Raw genomic sequence first — 16,916 nt, forward strand, 5'->3', positions numbered from 1 at the left:
GTAAGGCGGTCGTCGGGTTCGCGTTTGTGCTGTCGCAATTCGAAATAGTCGTCATCATCACCGTGACAGCGAAAAGACACGTAATCCTTTCCGTAATTTTCAAAGGCAGTTCGTATTTGGGGAGCTCCACATTGGCATTCATTGGCAACTGTTTATCTCCAGCACCACATCATGATTAGCACCATCCCTTCGTCTTCCTCGGCATGGACTGAACGTCTGAAGCATGCCGAAGAACTCAAAAAGTCGAAACAATACGACCAAGCCTTGAATGCATACAAGGCTATTCTCGCACAGCAAACCCAGGGCGAGGAGGAACTTCGAGAGCAAGAATTGGCAATCATTCACCTGGGAGAACTCTACAGAGATCTTCAGTAAGCATTTTTCTGCCTTTTATAATCTTATTAGATTAGCTGCGGATAGGGATCACTCACTAGACTGGCATTTTACGCAGATTACCGCAAGAATTAGCGGAATTGTTCCGTTCCTCGCGTGCATTCATGTCATCGATCGCCAAAGCAAAGACGGCCAAACTCAGTATGTATTACGATAGCTTTTAGAAAATTGAGGTATTAAGTGTATTAATATTTCTATTTCATCAGTTCGAACACTTGTCGATATGTTTAGTGAAATACCAAACTGCCTGCCACTTCAGATTGAAGTTTGCAAAGAGAACATTGAGTGGTGTGTACAAGAAAAACGCATCTTCTTGAAGCAATCACTGGAGACACGTTTGGTGGCTCTGTACCTCGACAACAAGATGTACCACGAATCGTTGAATTTGATTTCGCAGCTTTTGAAAGAATTGAAACGATTGGATGATAAGATGATGCTTGTGGAAGTTCAGTTACTCGAAAGTCGCGTCTGCCATGCCCTGCGAAATATTCCCAAGGCTCGCGTAAGTACAAGTGGATCTTTTGTTTACTGGTGGATACTAAAACTGATGTAGGCTGCGTTGACTTCGGCACGTACATCTGCCAATTCCATCTACTGTCCTCCTCTATTGCAAGCCGCACTCGATATGCAATCGGGTATCTTACACGCTGAAGAAAAAGACTACAAGACGGCGTATTCCTACTTTTTTGAAACCTTTGAAGGCTACTCCAGCCAAGAAGATGCCAAGGCTGTATTGGCTTTAAAGTATATGTTACTTTGCAAGATCATGCTCAACTTGGTAAGTGCGAATTCATCGATCGCGATGAATCTGGAATGGAGTATTTACGATAGGTGATAGACCGATGATGTCCATGCCATCATTGGTGGTAAAGTGGCTTTAAAGTATGCCGGTCCCGAAATTGAGGCGATGAAGGCCGTTGCCACAGCACATCAGAATCGAAATCTTCAGGAATTCGAAACGGCGCTTGCTACGTACACAAATGGTACGAACAAAAAAAAAAAAAAAAAAGCAAGATTCAATAGACGACTCATCAATGGAACGCTAACTTTTTTTTTCTGCTTAGAACTGAACAATGATCCTATCATTCGAACACAGTTGGCTGCTCTCTATGATACTTTACTTGAGCAAAACTTGGTTCGTATCATTGAACCGTTTTCGCGTGTAGAGATCTCGCACATTGCCGATATGGTGAAATTGCCCACACAACAAGTCGAAGCAAAGTAAGCTGCATGTTTTTAGTATTGAAAGAAATCCCATCTCACTTTCCTTTATTATCAAACAATAGATTATCGCAGATGATTTTGGACAAGGCATTCCATGGTATTCTCGATCAAGGAGCCGGATGCTTGATCGTATTTGACGAACCCGAAGAAGATGTAAGGACACGGACCATGAGGGTATGACTGTATTCAAATGTGCTCATGTAAAAATTTCTTGTCTATTCAGAAAACTTATGAATCGGCCATCGATACGCTGAAACAAGTCGACAAGGTGATCTCCAGTTTGTATCAAAAGGTAGGTTGTAGTGGCATGTAGACAAGTATGGCCATATGCTGACACAAGAATTATTAGGCTGCAGCATTGACTTAGAAATAACGACTAGGCGATGACTTATGTTTTGTAAAAAGAAAATTAAATGACGTTTGTTGATCGATGTGATCTACTAACCTTACAACAGCAATATTGTATGTTGTATTCTGGAAAGAATGCGAGACCTCATGTGAACAAAAGCATGACAACAACATAGTAACTGATGTTGAAGTAATGATTGCTGGAGTATTTGAAAAAGAGAGCTTACTTTTTGGCCTGAGTTTTTGTTCCAAACCTTTATACAAAAGCATGTGTTTCGGACCAACTGGATTGTATAATCATTTGTTTTCCTGGACTTGTTTCAGCTTGATGGCTCTGTGATGCGGGACTCCTTATTTTTATCGGCTACTTTGAAGTGCTATGTCCGCTGTCCTGTTGCTGTTGAATAATAAAAAGAAAATGATAGACAAATACTGGCTTTTCCACTTTATTGAAGTTTATCTGTACAAACACCATGTTTTTTTCTTTAACCTTTTTAGAGTCGATCGCTTATATTTCTCAGTTTTCATTTGCTTAAATACGAATAATCAAATCATCTTGTTTCCCTTTTGTTTTTCCTAAATGTAATCCTTTTAATAAAGATGAAAAGAAAAAAAATTCTACGGCATGTGTCGAATGGATATTGTCGTTTGTTTTTGGGTTGGTGAAATTTTGCTCTTTGGGTTTCCAACTATTTTACTGCTGAGCACATTGGACGCCAGGACCGCCTCGGCCTTCCTCGTCATCATCATCTTCGTGAATGTGACCGTGTGCCTTTTGTGATTGGTAGCTATCCGCTTCTGCCATCACCACTTCATCAACGTGTCTGTCACCGAAAGAGGGCAAAGCAGGTCGAGGAGGCAAAATGGTATCGAGCTTAGCAATGGTTTCGTCGTCGGCCCACTTGGGTGGGGGGAACTCGACCTTGAATTTGACAAACAAGTTGCCGTGGTTGTGATGACGGTAAGCGGGCATACCTTCGTTGGGAATGACCTTGACCATATCAGGTTGGATGGCTTCGCCGGGCAAAACAGTGACAAGGAGAACACGGTCATCCAAATGGGGTATACTGAATTGGCCGCCAGCCAGGGCTGTAAGGAGATCAATCTTGGCTTCATAAATCAAATCGTCACCCTTGCGTTGGAAAACAGGATGAGGCTTCTCTTCAATAGCGATGATAATGTCACCGGGCAAGATGTTGGGAGCTTGATCACCTTCGCCGGAGAAGACGATCTTTTGACCGTCCTGCATACCCTTATCGATGTGAACTTCCAGAATCTTCTTCTCACCAATAATCTTCTTTCCGTTACAGTTCTTGCAACGATCCTTGTCATTGATGATTTCACCCTCACCACGACAGTCGGGACAGGGTTGTTGAATTTGCTGGACCATGGGACCCATTTGACGCATAATGACACGGACACCTTGACCGTTACAAGATCGACAAGTTTGAACGGCACCTTCCTTGCCACCCTTACCATCGCACTTTGGGCAAAGGATGTGCTTTTGCAAGGCAAGTTTGCTGGTCTTGCCCTTGTATAAATCCTCGAGGGACACCTTCAAATGGTGAACCATGTCCTTTCCACGGCGAGGTCCTGAAGGACGACCACGGCCACCTCCACCGAAAAGTCCTCCACCGAACAGTTGAGAGAACAGATCTTCAGCATCCATGCCTCCCATGCCACCTTGACCGTTGAGTCCTTCTTCACCAAACTGATCGTATAACTGACGTTTCTCTCCATCGGACAAAATTTCGTAAGCATGGGAGATTTCCTTGAACTTGTCACCAGCTTCAGGATTCTAAGAAGAAAAAGAGAAGGAGGTATTAGTCATCAATCAACAAAGGATCCAACATTGCGACAATTTCAGATGAACTGGACATAAAGAACTTGAGTAAAGAAAGCTACATACTTTATCAGGATGATATTTCAAAGCAAGCTTTCTGTAAGCCTTCTTGAGCTCACTATCGGAAGCATCAGGGCTGACACCAAGGACGTCGTAGAACTTCGTTTCGCGGACCATGATACCGGTTTATTACGCAAGAAGAAGAAAAAAAAAGGATGAAAAAAAAAGGGGAGGGAGGAATAGCGGGATCCGAAGTGCTTAGTCTTATAAAAAAACAACAAAAAAATTTGGATTGAAAAAACTTGACCAATGTCAGGTATTCACTCCCTTACTCGCTTTCAAAGTAAGCAGGGAAAAAAACTTTCCTATTGAACAGAAGACAGTCCAAATGGAATGCTGAAGAAACCGTTCGAATTCATGTCCGGACCTAACGCTGTCCGGAACTGATACAGCTCGGACAAACTGTGACGGTGAATCGTCCCATCCGATTGAACGCTTGGTTCCGCCAGAGTCATTGAGATCCGAATCATCTTTTTCTTTTTTTCTTGTTTTTCTGCATTCATTTCTTTCGAGCTGCGCTCAAGGGATTTGTGCATTTTGGAAAGCCGGTTGAATTCGGGTTATAGACAAATATGGAATGTGATGATTATTTGTTGCCTTGATCCCAACGATCAAAAAGTCCTTATTGACATTTTCATGTGCCTCTGCCCTATCTGTACGTCCTTGTCATCCCAAAAAGAGAACAGCGCCCGACGAAAATGGAATCCAGACTCCACCATGTATTCGAAACATAGCCAATGATTTACCATGATCACCTTGCAAGGGACCCTTTTCAACGTCAAAACGGTTGGCCCAAGCCGGAAAACATTTTTTTTTATTCATGACGCGTACTCCCGAAAAAAAAAAGGTTATGGCTCCACATTACGACACTGGTATGATCCTTGTCAAAAAGTGCGATGATGATTCATAACTCTGCATGTTTCCTTGTGGGATCAAAAAATGCTTCATCATTGAAAAAGCGCCAAACAGAGAAAAAAGCATTTTTTAAATGACACTTGAAGCACTCTTAAAAAAACCGTGTTTCCCGCTGTCAGTTCGCCCTCGGCAATGGAAAAAAAAAAGGTCTTCTTTTGACCTGACTTTTTTTTTATTTTTCACCTCTCGCTGAAGGATTTTTCGGGTTTTTCTTCCTTTATGCTCTTTTAATTACGTCGCTTTTTTCTCTTCTTTTTTTTTTATTTCTTGCATTCGCGTTCGTCTTTCTTGTTTTTTTCTTTTTTTTCGTTCCTTCCTTTCTTTCAAAGATACCACATTGATAACGATGGCCCAGACCGCCGCTTATTCTTTTCGTTATTGTCCTCTCGAGTCTGGGCAGTATAGCATTTATCATGATTCCTCGCACAGCCAACAAGCCGTTTTAGCTGATACCTGCAGAAATGTCATGAACCGTCACTGCTGCCAGATATCAATAGCCGCAGCACCCGAGACATCGTTACCTTCCTTTAAGCCACATTCTTCCCTCGTAGACTCTCCCACCGTTTACAACCTCACCATGACAGGTCCCATTCGGAATGTCATGGCAAGTCGCCTCGAATTGCTTCAGCAATGTCCTATCAAGGTACAATCGACCTCCTCCCTTTTTAGATCTGTTGGCTGGTGTTGTGTTGCTTGCTCATGTCAGTCCGTCTCACTTTATGTTATTCACTTTTTTTTTTCCAACGCTTTGCTTCCCTCGACCTCGACTTCTTTTTTTTCGCGTTTCTTCGATTCTTTCTTGTTAGATCAATATCAATCTCAGCTTACCGGCCATCGATTGCCCCAACATTGACGTACTGCGTACCGAGTGCGAAAAGATCCAAGAAGAATCACAAACAGAGATCGCTATCGTCCCACCTACGTTTGCCAATCGGTCTTCGTTCGTTGCCCAAAATCGCGTTTCTATCGTAATTACTGGTACACCCGCCAAAGCCGACCATGCTCGTATCCGTTTTCTCGTTTTGTTAGATAAATTGGTACGCCATCGTTTTCCTCCCTCCTCGATTTTTATTGACGTGTATTCGAATAATCATTCTTTTGTTTGATTTATTCATAACGGTTTATTTCCGCTATAGTCTCACCTTGATTCGGATACGTTGCATATTCCACTCGAACTTCACAATCTCATTTGCGGCAAGAAACGCGTCTGCCTCCAACCTATCATTGAAGAAACATCCACCAACATTTATTTTCCGTCTCCTTTTACTGATTTTGTCGACAACGACAGTGATACCAAGCATGGTTCAGCCATTTACATCTCTGGTGATCACAACAATATCGCTCGTGTGAAAGAAATGTTGAATAAATTAGCCGTCCAAAAGGTTGGAACTCAAAATTTCCATGGCTTGCTGCGTCTGTTTAATTAATACGGTTTCTTTAGGCAAAATCCATGTACCATAAAGAGGCTACCTTGCAAGCGCGGAAATTGGATTGGATGCTTGTCCATCGACGAGATGATCTACGTCGTATCATGCATGACAATGGTACGCCTTCCCACTAGTTGCTACAGATCATTCACGTCATCTTTTTTGCTCATTTTGATGGTTGACATTCTCGTTAGGCTCTTTCATTGAATTTCCCGCTTTGGGGGCCAATAGTGGCACGGTGGTGGTCTATGCGGAAAACCGTGTTAACGCTGAACGAACTTTGCGTCTGTTGAATTATTTGGTAATGTTACATCATTTCTCGTGGTCTGTCATCATAGCACCTAACTTTTCGGGGTCTTTGTTTTTTATTCGCATTATGGTGCCTTAGGCTTGCAGCATCTACGAAGCGTGCTTTTATTTTAGTTGCTGTGATAATGCAATTTATGGTTCTCAAGGCACGGAGACTGGTCTCAATTCAATTACCAGCGTGGCAAGCCTTGTATCGCAACTGTCCGCTATCTCCGGAGCTGAAGTAACCTATAACATGGAAACGGCCTCCATGGAAATTCTTGGAACAGAACGTGCGGTCCGCAATGTATATCAACACTTACATGAAATGACGTTTTTAAAGGTAGCACAAGCACGCTTTCTTTCTATTTGTCTTTGGCGGAGTTTACTCATTGTTCCTTTACCTGTTTGACTCCTTTTTTTCAACTACCACCACCTCCATTTTTGACGGGTGATACTAATATTTCTTTTGTGTGATGATCGCAATGTAGATATTTCATCAAGACACCGTGTTTAATGTTGAGTTATCCAACGATCAGCGCGAATTCATCAGCGGGAAGAAGAATGGCAAAATCAACAAGATTATAAAGACCTCCGGCGCCAAAATCAAGTTTTTGCCTTTTAGTGAATACAATTTCATCATCGAGGTGGAAAGCGCCAGTTTCACCAAAGCCTTGGATGGTTTGACCTTGTTGCAAGAAGAATTGCCCGCCGAAATCTCTTTTTATGTACCTGAATCGTACCATAAGCGCATCATCGGAGTGGGGGGCAAAAACATCCAACGCATCATGAAGAAATACGGTGTCTATGTCAAATTTTCAAATGCGGAAGAATTTGCTTCCCTTGGTGGATACTACGATAATGACGACAACGTGGTTGCTCGTACACCTATGAAAAATCAGATCAATCTCGACAATCTACGGCATGCCGTCATGGAACTCATCAGTCCCAAGGATAAAGATTTTGTCACGCGATCCATCGAAATCCCTTTCCGGCATCATCGGATCCTAGTCCACAATCATCAAGATCACTTTGTTCAGCTTACCAGAAAGACAAATACCAGGCTTTTGTGGCCCGATCACGAACTCGCTAGCGACGCTGTCACGTTAATGGGACCGGAAACCCAGATTGATACGGCCATGCATCTTGTACGCAGTGTGATCCCCGAAGAATATCACTTCCATGTTCCAGAGAGCCCTGCCCTGAATTCTGTCCTCGTGTTTGACGCATTTAGAACTTTAGTCGTGGATCGGTTGCGCAAGGAACTGGACATTGTATTGGAGGTGGGTCCGTCTTCACCTTCTTCGACCTCCTCCAATTCGTCGGATCAACCCATGTCAGTTCTTTCTCCCACATTGTCCAATCAGCAACCGCTACTGTCGAGTCCCCCACCTTCCGCGACATTGGCCGATGCACCGCCTATGCTTGCCCCATCGGTTGCATGCGATACCACAGATGCGGTATTATGTCTGAAAATGACCAAAGCCAACATTGATAGTCTACCAGCCGCGCTCGATATTCTTGTTGCGTTCCTCGGGGCGCATCAAGTACCTTTATACGATGAACCGGCCGCCAAACTAGGAGTCGCTTCCTCCACCAGCACGACCAGTAAACGATCCAGTGCCAGTACGAGTTCTATTCCAGACAGTTTCAGTCATTTCAGCAGCAAAGTATTGCCCACCGTTGGACCTGCCGGTAAGTGACAGAACCATGACTTCAGAAATAGGTAGCGCCTATATTGATGTCTTGTTAATATTTACCTTGCAAATTTCGTTCATTTTCAAGACCTGCCATCGCCACCTCCTGGTTTCCAACACACTCAGTTACCGGGCTATCCCAGTTATTCGCTGTTTAACTATTCGTCTGCGGGTGGGACGCCATTTGACGCATCTTGGAAAAGTTTCCGTGATATGAACACTCGAGCAGCCGACAATATTCGAGCGATTTTTGATTCACCGATGGACCAGCGTTCCAGCGAAGAAGGTGGATTTTCAAGTGGTCATCTGAGCATGCCGATGAGTCCATCCACGTATAAATTTCGAAACACGCCCATGATGAGCCATATACCCTCGAGCACCGGTACAGATATATGGATGAATACGCCGCAAGTAGCATTCATGAATAGCTCTTTTTCGTCCACGCCAACCGTGTCGTCTCCTCTAAATATAGATGGCGGGAAAATGCCTAGCATGGTAATATAAACGTCTTTCTTGTGTCTTTGATTTACGGAAAGTATATAATGTTGACTAACATTGGGTTGAATGTAGCCCTATGGCATTGATCAAAGCTCGGGATTTTATCCATACTCTTTGCGAAACAGTCTGAACAAGTCGACATCCACCGATTATCATCATTATGTGTATCCGAAATCTTCGACCTCGACAGGAAGCAATAGTTCAATGCATTCAAGCAAATCGATGCCGGAAACACTTCGGAATCATGATATGCGGAACAGCGCTTCCGCATCGTCTCTTCGACGCCACGACGATACCACGCCTATCAAAGCAGCTACATTACCCTCCACTCATATCTTGACATCCAAATCTTCCAACTTTTCTGTCCATACCCCCAATCAATCCACCCCTCTTTTGTATCCCTCGGCAACCTATTCTCTGTCTCCTTCGTCCTCCATCTCCTCCACCATCGTAGCACAACAGCCACTGTCGGCAACAGAATCTGCGCATCATCATGTTACAGACTACCCTTCATTATTTGCACCTCACCATTCTTCGACCGATGAAACGAACCGTAAGCTCTGATCATCACGACGTTCCCTTTTTCTTGAAATGCTAACTCGATCTAATATAGTGGTACAGTCTTTGCTTAACAATATGTCTCTTGCACCAGATGAGAAAGAAAAACAACATGCATCATAATAACGACGTTTTCTTCAGGGATGTATTTTATAGATAGACTTTTTTTTCTCTTACTTTTTCCAAAACCTGCGAACCATTTTTTGGCTGATACTGATCGCATACATTTATATTCTTTCTGTTCTTCCTATTATTACTTTATTGATCAATCCTGATGTTTATGTGTCAATACCTAACGCCACGCCAGCGTACCATATTAAAGGCAAGACATTGTGTAACCCAGGGGATGTGACGCTGTGGTGACATTGGAAAAAGAAAAAAAAAACATAATCTTTCTCTAACGAGTGACGATCTTGGTTCAATGACATTGTAAACGGATATAGTTTAACACAAATATTTTAATTTGTTGGACGTTGTGTGTCTCATTTTAAGTCGATCCTTTTCCTTGGGAAGCGGGAATTCCTTGAATAAACAATAAATGTTCCCGTCCTCCCTTCGTTTTCAGACAAGATTGTGAAACCAATGAATTGTATATCATTTTACAAAGCAGATATAAGATATACAAAAAGCCAATAGCACGGATTTGGTTGAATTTCGCGTCCGTCGTTCGTTCTTGTAGGAAACAAAAACTGGCGGAGTTTAAGTCGCGGATCCTTTGTGAAGCGTTTTTCCGCTTTCTCATGCATCTTTTTTTATTCCTCTGCGGCGGTCTTTTTTTTTTTTTTTGTTCGCTGAAGCCGTGACAATAGTAAAGAGAAACGTTTCATAAGGTGATCAGCTAATACAGTCTGTTCTTTTTGCGTAACATTCCCATCCAATGTGAATCTGCTGCGGGCACCTCCTGGGGGTGTTGGTCTAACTGCCAAAAGCGGGGAGTATAAGTGCATGGGATGACAAACAAAAAGTTTAACATGAAAAAACATAAAGCATAAGCTGGTTTGACATCGGAGTGCGAGTGAATAAAAATATAAAAACAACTGCAGTGTTTGCATATCAGCTCATTTTTTGTATATTATTTGGCTAAGCGACCTATTTAATGCGTGCCACGGTGGCAGTGTGGTACAAAATGGGGACACTTTTTTATTCTCAAATACGGAAGACCAATCTTTTTTATTGAACAAAACAAGGAAAATCAACTTTACGTATCACAAAACAATTGCCAGCAGTAGACGTGAGAAAACGGAAAAAAAAATTGGATAGAGAGCCCTACAAACTTTCAAGAAGCGCGTTTCAGTGGAAGAATCAACAATATCAACCATTTGTGATACATGCTTATTTCAACAATTTGAAATGAAGGCCATGGAAATCCATGGAAATAGCTATTTTTGAAGAATGGTATAAACGTAGTGCCCTAAAGTTTGGCATCCGCTGGCACCATCTGCGCGGGAACTTCGACATCCAGACCGCTCAATAACAATTGAGCGAATGTCTTTCCCTGGCGATCGATGATAAGCGAACTAAGTCCTCCTCCACCTGCAATTGGATATGCCATCAGAATGGGTTAGCAACATGTGGTGGAAAAAATTAGGACGACTTTCTTACCCAAGGACCGTGTCAAGACGAAGTTCAAAGCATTCGATCCAGGTAGCTCAAAACGTGTGACGGTACCTTTGCATAAATGCTTCATGTAATCAGCGACTACCTTCTCCTGGAGCGACCGCTTGATAAATGGCAAGAATTTGGGGTCCCGGGCAATGATTCCGACATTGCATACATCGCCTTTATCACCGCTTCGACCATAGGCTACATTAATCAGCTTGGTCTTCACCAAAGGTCCCGCGGCATCGAGGTTCACATCAGGAATGGTAGGCACGAAAACAGGCTTGCCAAAGCTCTCGTGAAGATCCCATGCATCCCATTCGACCCACTGCGTGGCCCCATCGCCAACCACCACGCCGGTACGCACTTCATTTTTAGGTAAAAGACAAGGGAAATGTACCAAATTAGGAATAGACTTGGGTCGACCGGTGCCACTGCCAGTGATACCAGGTGCCATACAAGTAGCCGACTATGAAAACATCATTAGCCACGATCAACTCAGCATACACAGTTGGCTAGCAACCGAACCGCAAGATTTGTTTCACGCAGGGACGCAGATCGGGTACGAAAATGATTATTAAACTTACAGGAATCATTTCCATGGCAAATAGGCCCAGGGCTTTTGGATCATCATGGTGAGCCGTCAGTCGCAACACAATTTCACGAGCTTGATGGTTAGCAGACGCGTTGGGGCTGGGATAAAATCAATCAAACGATGTTCATTATGCATAATCTAGATCGTGATTGCACCAAGTGAATGTTGCTTACCCATAAAGTACTTCGGCACCCAAAGGTTCAATATTGACATTGCGAAAATCGTCGATACCCAGTTCTTTATACATGCCACGCACACGTTGGATGATGGCTTCACCCACAGCAATCGCCTAATGCAATCAATTTTTTTAGTTCAGCCAAAGCACGGATTGCTTTTCCCTTTTTTGTTCTTTCTTTTGTCTGTTTTTACAGTACCTTTTGTTTGGCTTCGAAACCGCCGATAAGCAATTCGCCGCTGAGTTTCCAGCCATCGATAAAGATACCAGAACATTTTAACCAGGGGGTGGGTTGACTACCTTTAGCGCCTTGAACAAGGACACGATTATGACCGATTTGGCTAAGCTTGACTAATCGCATATCAAGAATGACATCCGGTAAAAGGTAAAGCGCCGGATCAAGAATTTCATACACCATTTGTTCGGAGACCGTCGCCGGTGTGACCAAGCCGCCCGTTTTTTCGGGCTTGGTGACAATAAAATCGCCGTTTCGATCGAATTCGATAATGGGATAGCCCATATTGGCATAGCCTCCGTAAGGGGAATTGGCTGCCAGCCTCCAATCAGTGAAATTGCCACCGGTGGACTGGCAACCACACTCGATGATATGACCTGCCAAAGAAGCCGACGCCAGTAGGTCGTAAAAATTGGGTTGTTGTGGTGACCATTGATATTCATGCATGAGAGGTCCCACCACCAGGGCTGAATCGACTACACGGCCCGTTACAACGATATGAGCGCCTGCATCGAGGGCGGCGGCGACGCCTTTGCAGCCCAAATATGCGTTCAGTGACACGATGGGCTCGTCTAAATTCGGCAATCGGTCGGCATCCAAGTGATGGTTCACGGCAGAAATGGCAGAGAATGAGTGAATTTCCTTGAACGAGCCGAGCGTAGCGGTTTCTTTATCTGTCAATACGTCGTCTCCGATCACGGCGGCGACTTTGATGCCGGTGATATCCATTTTTTTCAAAAGCTTTTCGATGGCTTGCTTGCATCCAACCGGGTCCAAGGCACCCGCATTCGTTATCACTTTGGTCCCGTTCTTCGCAATGTCCGGAAGGATTCGGCGTAAGACAAGGGTTAGAAATTCGTTGATGAAATCTACCCCTCGGCCTTCTTTGCCTTGCATCATACGGCGTTTACGTCGGGCAGCCAAAATTCCCATTGTAATTTCTATACAGTATAGTATGACAGCATCGGATATGCCGCTAAATTTGTCAGAGAATCTTTTTTTTTAATATATCCAAAAAGACAAAAAAGTGGATGTGGGTATATACCGTACCAGCCAGATAATCTGCCACAAGATAATCGAGATTGGCACCTTCATGTTGGACGAGCTGAACAGCAGCCGCGGCTGAGTCTCCCCAAAAGGCAGAGTAACATCCAATACGAACTGGCCGTTGTTGGGTCGGGTTCAACATGATACACACACAGAAAAAAAGAAAGTTTCGTGAACAAATGAAAAAAAGTAGTATGTCACAAAAAAAAGGAGCTACGCAATCACTTGTTTCTTTTATACAATACAATCAAGGAAAGTGGTCCTCAAACGGGTGGGGTGCAGTATATTTGATTTTCAAATGGGAATGGCACATGGCGTGACTGGCTATGCATTTTGCTGACTGGTTCAAAATTTACCGTAACGAGCGTTTTTTTTTTTGGAAGTTCCTGAGGAACGTACAATGGCCATCAGTCTACTTCATGTCCGGTAACCAATGGACTTGATGCTCAATCTATTTACTCTATTAACACAGAATTTTACGAGGATTGAAACACATGTTTATCTATATGAAAATGTGGCCGTCGTACGGTAGCGCGCACTCACTATGCTCACTGAGCCGAACCCACTTCTGCTGCAATAGTTGTGGCGGAGAGCCAAAATTTCGATCAACTTTTCTTTCACAACAAAAGGCTAATCTGCATAATGTGTTAATCAACACGTATGTAATAAGAAAAAACAGGTGAATTGGACGATCTGAAAAACTGATCTAGAAAGAAGAAGAAAAAAAAAAGATTTTGATGGGCCTATACCAAAAATAAATCACACTTTTTTTGACGGATTTAAGTTTGGTATATCAATTAGCAATGGCCGTGCGGTGCAACGAGAACCAAAGTTCGCTTTGACCGAGATCGGGAATAAACAAACAGACAGGTCTAGAAAAAGAAATGACAAGGCTTTTTTTTTGCCCATGCGGAAGTTGGATGACACAGATAGCATCAGTTTAAAAATAAGGCGTTGGGGGTGGGGGAGGAAGAAGGTTTCGAAGATATAGCAAAATTCGGGGGACGAAAAGGGCCCCGAGCATAGGTCAATAATAGCGACAAGGGTGATGAAAGATTGACTATTAAAACGAAAGGTAGCGCAAGGTAAGATCGTCTGATGGAGCCAATCACTGTGTACGACTCAAAGAAAAGCAGTGCGAAGATATAGGTAACATACGAAAAGACAGGCGAAATTTTTTGAGGTCCCATGGCCCGGTTCCGGACAGAAAACCCCGTTGAGCATTTGTGGTCAATGGACACCTAAATAAGGCACTACCCGTCCGGGTTAGTGGGGTCAGCATAGTAAATCGTTTTGTTTTTTGGGTTTCTTTTCAACTGTGGATCACAAAATTCTAAAATGGTCAATAGGGCGGGTTCCTATTTAAAAAGTAATCCTCTTGGCTTGTCTTGATTCTTTCTGCCCTTTACTTTTTTCTTTTGGTTGGTTCATATACCATTCAAGTCTTTTTTTAGACAATAAAAAAGAATAAAAAAAATCTCCCGGCCTCTCGTTCACCTACCGTGCATCTTCCCTTTTTCCAGCTCACAACTACAGTTTTCAAGTCATGGTCGCGACAATCCAAGAATTACCGGAAGGATGGGTTTATATTCAGTCATTAGCCACTGGCAAAGTAATCTCCGCTACCACCACCCCTGATGCTCTTCGTTCTCAAGTTTACGTGTTGCCACCAAAGCATACCGACCATGAATTATGGCGTTGGGAAGGTCAATTTATCAAGAATAAAGCCACAGGCATGGTGCTTGATATTCGCAAAGGTACAAGTTCTTCTCAATTTCCCAAAACGCCGTTTTTGTGATTTATGCGAATAATAACAATGCGATTCTAGGCCGGCTAAGATTAATTGAGGACACCGAAATTTGTTTGTATACCGAAAAATCGGTGGCAGAAGCTCATAATCAGCTGTGGGGTGTTCGTAAAATGGCTACCAACATTGGCGAATCTCATCCCGGCTACGCTATTTACTCCATTTGTAACGATGATTGGGTTCTCGACATCCAGTTCAACGAGGACCCCTCCAAACTCATTCTGTTCCCGTATCAACCCTTCGACAATGATAACCAACGCTGGACGTTTGTATCTTCCTCGGATGCCTCCATTTCCTTGTCGGCGGACGTACTTTTAACGGCCAAGCATGCGACAACGGATTCCACCAGTCCCATGCCCACTGATCCGTTGGGTGAATCCAATTTTACCAACGCGCTTACGCCGGCCAAGCGAGGATCTCAAAGCTCGTTATCATCTTTATCGGTGAATGCGTTCAAAGAATGTCATCAAATGGTGTACCTTGAAAAAAATCCGCATCTTAGGCAAGTAACACATAACCACGCTGCTCGTGTCGCTTTATTTTTATTTTTATTGCCATGGCGACATCGATCCAGTGTGTAAATGAAAATGTCAATATTAATTACTATGGACACGAAAAAAAATACAGTGATAAGACTATTGGCATGGCCGCGGCATACAAGACATGGCAAGATTGGAAAGTTGAACGAAGTGCGCTGACGGGTAGTGCTTCCGATAAAGTCACCGTGGAGCCACATGATAAGATAAAGACACGATTGCAATCGATGGCGAAAAGTGAGGTAAGCATTCTATCCATGTATAGTCTATCAGCGACGATCGATAGACTGGGAATACCGATGTCTAAGATTAGTGATGATTAGGCCTCTCTTATCTACCAACAGTGTGACCAACTGAGTAATCACCCAGAAACTTTGACTGCCCTAGCCAGTCGTTTCGTGACCCAGCTTTATGAACAAATGCCATCTTCACCCTAAATCCCCAGTTTGATTTTTTTTCTTCTCTCAATCTTTCCTTGCCCTTCCCTTTCAGTTGTACCATAGTTCCCAAACTTTTTTTTTGACATCCCGTCCACTACTTTTGCATATCCTTCCTTTATTACCCTCGACTTTTGATCCTTCTTATTCTTTTTGTTTTCCCATCTCTTTTTCATTTCTCTCCATTCTCTGACTTTTGTTTCCCTGCTTCCCAATTTCCTGTGTTTCTCTTTTTCCCCTTTCCTGTTTCCCCGACTTTTATTAGAGAGAATCACGATTTTCTCATTATCATATGCTTTTTTTTTCTTTTTCTCTCACCGTTATTTCCGGTACTCTATCAACTCTTGGGTCATGTTTCTATTTTCTTTGTGTGGTTATTTTTAATTGATTTTCTTCATGTACACGATTATAGAAAAAGCTAAACTTGGTTACTTTTTTTTCTTTTTGTTTTCTTGTAAATAATATAATAAAAAGTGCATTGGTATTATGTTTGTTTATGTGTTTGTCAAGTATTGCAACGTCCAAGAGTTTGCTAACTTTAGATGGTGGGATTTAAGGTTTTTGGGGGGAGCGACACAACTGAATGTTACGATCCACCTTTTTCATAAAATCGCACGGACAGCTGGATTTGGAAACCAATCAATCCGGAAAGTTTTCCCACTTGGGCGTCTGCCCCTCTGAGAAGCTCGGCGGGATCTGAACAAAATGTTCTGATTTTATTTCACAAATATCTGACGATTTTCTGGCAAAAAAACGGACCATTGTAGAATGAATAGGATTTCATACCAAATCGATATCTATTGCTACAGTCATTATCTGTAGAACGTTTGAAAATGGTGTGGGGCACGTTCTCCCAAGGGTATCGCACGTTCCAATAGGAAACATATTAAGAATTTTTCGCCCATGGTGACATCCAAAGTTCGCTTACGACAGCACTGTAACCGGGCAGTGGGGATCGTTACTTTGCTTTTTCAGATTGATAGAGCACGCTTTGCTTTGCGCTTGCTATTGCATCATGTGCCTGACGCCACATATCCTTTTCATACCTACTGTATATTCCCCGTTCAAAAGAGGTTGCGCATGGCCTCAGTTTGATCAATTCTAGTCCAACGGTCTAGCAGCAGTTGCGCCTATCATTATCAGCCAACCCCCTCCTCGTCAGCTGTTCTGTAACACTTTTTAATTTGGGCTCACCCAGCACGACCCCGGGACTCTGTGGAGTCCCTTTGTCAAA

General features: G+C 43.1%; 5 protein-coding genes across 5 annotated transcripts; 3 read left to right on the forward strand and 2 right to left on the reverse strand.

The window, feature by feature from the left end:
- Positions 1-126: 126 nt before the first annotated feature.
- BYT42DRAFT_601890 (PCI domain-containing protein) lies at positions 127-2,364 on the forward strand. Its single transcript, XM_051571036.1, has 9 exons — positions 127-371; positions 452-534; positions 600-895; positions 947-1,171; positions 1,232-1,376; positions 1,458-1,614; positions 1,680-1,770; positions 1,841-1,909; positions 1,967-2,364. The coding sequence occupies exons 1-9, from the start codon at positions 172-174 to the stop codon at positions 1,982-1,984; spliced, it is 1,284 nt and encodes a 427-aa protein (XP_051426862.1). The 5' UTR covers positions 127-171; the 3' UTR covers positions 1,985-2,364.
- Positions 2,365-2,659: 295 nt separating this feature from the next.
- On the reverse strand, positions 2,660-3,985 carry BYT42DRAFT_490574 (uncharacterized protein; the record flags this gene model as incomplete). The annotated part of the gene is made up of 2 exons (XM_051564008.1): positions 2,660-3,763; positions 3,875-3,985. The coding sequence occupies 2 exons, from the start codon at positions 3,983-3,985 to the stop codon at positions 2,660-2,662; spliced, it is 1,215 nt and encodes a 404-aa protein (XP_051426863.1).
- A 1,144-nt stretch (positions 3,986-5,129) lies between these two features.
- BYT42DRAFT_490751 (uncharacterized protein) lies at positions 5,130-8,201 on the forward strand (the record flags this gene model as incomplete). The annotated part of the gene is made up of 7 exons (XM_051564025.1): positions 5,130-5,426; positions 5,590-5,820; positions 5,920-6,165; positions 6,225-6,327; positions 6,405-6,511; positions 6,599-6,841; positions 6,990-8,201. 7 exons carry the CDS (start codon positions 5,130-5,132, stop codon positions 8,199-8,201), a joined length of 2,439 nt encoding a protein of 812 aa, XP_051426864.1.
- Positions 8,202-10,337: 2,136 nt separating this feature from the next.
- BYT42DRAFT_554896 (uncharacterized protein) lies at positions 10,338-13,157 on the reverse strand. Its single transcript, XM_051566621.1, has 7 exons — positions 12,906-13,157; positions 11,820-12,796; positions 11,619-11,734; positions 11,438-11,543; positions 10,854-11,319; positions 10,584-10,784; positions 10,338-10,524 (listed from the first exon to the last, which is right to left on the reverse strand). The coding sequence occupies exons 1-6, from the start codon at positions 13,042-13,044 to the stop codon at positions 10,663-10,665; spliced, it is 1,926 nt and encodes a 641-aa protein (XP_051426865.1). The 5' UTR covers positions 13,045-13,157; the 3' UTR covers positions 10,338-10,524; positions 10,584-10,662.
- A 1,152-nt stretch (positions 13,158-14,309) lies between these two features.
- Positions 14,310-16,173, forward strand: BYT42DRAFT_554903 (uncharacterized protein). Its single transcript, XM_051566622.1, has 4 exons — positions 14,310-14,659; positions 14,731-15,211; positions 15,337-15,487; positions 15,569-16,173. Exons 1-4 carry the CDS (start codon positions 14,449-14,451, stop codon positions 15,680-15,682), a joined length of 957 nt encoding a protein of 318 aa, XP_051426866.1. The 5' UTR covers positions 14,310-14,448; the 3' UTR covers positions 15,683-16,173.
- The last annotated feature ends 743 nt before the right edge of the window (positions 16,174-16,916 follow it).

Source organism: Radiomyces spectabilis (genome assembly GCF_025331425.1).
Source record: "Radiomyces spectabilis strain NRRL 2753 chromosome Unknown BYT42scaffold_2, whole genome shotgun sequence".
NCBI classification, from domain to species: Eukaryota; Fungi; Mucoromycota; class Mucoromycetes; order Mucorales; family Radiomycetaceae; genus Radiomyces; species Radiomyces spectabilis.

Excerpts from the sequence above, each read along its gene's own strand:
- BYT42DRAFT_554896 (XM_051566621.1), bottom strand. The coding sequence starts at position 13,044 with ATGTTGAACCCGACCCAACAACGGCCAGTTCGTATTGGATGTTACTCT. Across the intron at positions 11,320-11,437 it reads TTGCCATGGAAATGATTCCT|TCGGCTACTTGTATGGCACC; the intron begins GTAAGTTTAATA and ends ATGTTTTCATAG. Across the intron at positions 10,785-10,853 it reads CGTCTTGACACGGTCCTTGG|GTGGAGGAGGACTTAGTTCG; the intron begins GTAAGAAAGTCG and ends ATCCAATTGCAG.
- BYT42DRAFT_554903 (XM_051566622.1), top strand. The coding sequence starts at position 14,449 with ATGGTCGCGACAATCCAAGAATTACCGGAAGGATGGGTTTATATTCAG. Across the intron at positions 14,660-14,730 it reads GGTGCTTGATATTCGCAAAG|GCCGGCTAAGATTAATTGAG; the intron begins GTACAAGTTCTT and ends ATGCGATTCTAG. Across the intron at positions 15,488-15,568 it reads AATCGATGGCGAAAAGTGAG|GCCTCTCTTATCTACCAACA; the intron begins GTAAGCATTCTA and ends AGTGATGATTAG.
- BYT42DRAFT_601890 (XM_051571036.1), top strand. The coding sequence starts at position 172 with ATGATTAGCACCATCCCTTCGTCTTCCTCGGCATGGACTGAACGTCTG. Across the intron at positions 372-451 it reads GAACTCTACAGAGATCTTCA|ATTACCGCAAGAATTAGCGG; the intron begins GTAAGCATTTTT and ends CATTTTACGCAG. Across the intron at positions 535-599 it reads AGCAAAGACGGCCAAACTCA|TTCGAACACTTGTCGATATG; the intron begins GTATGTATTACG and ends CTATTTCATCAG.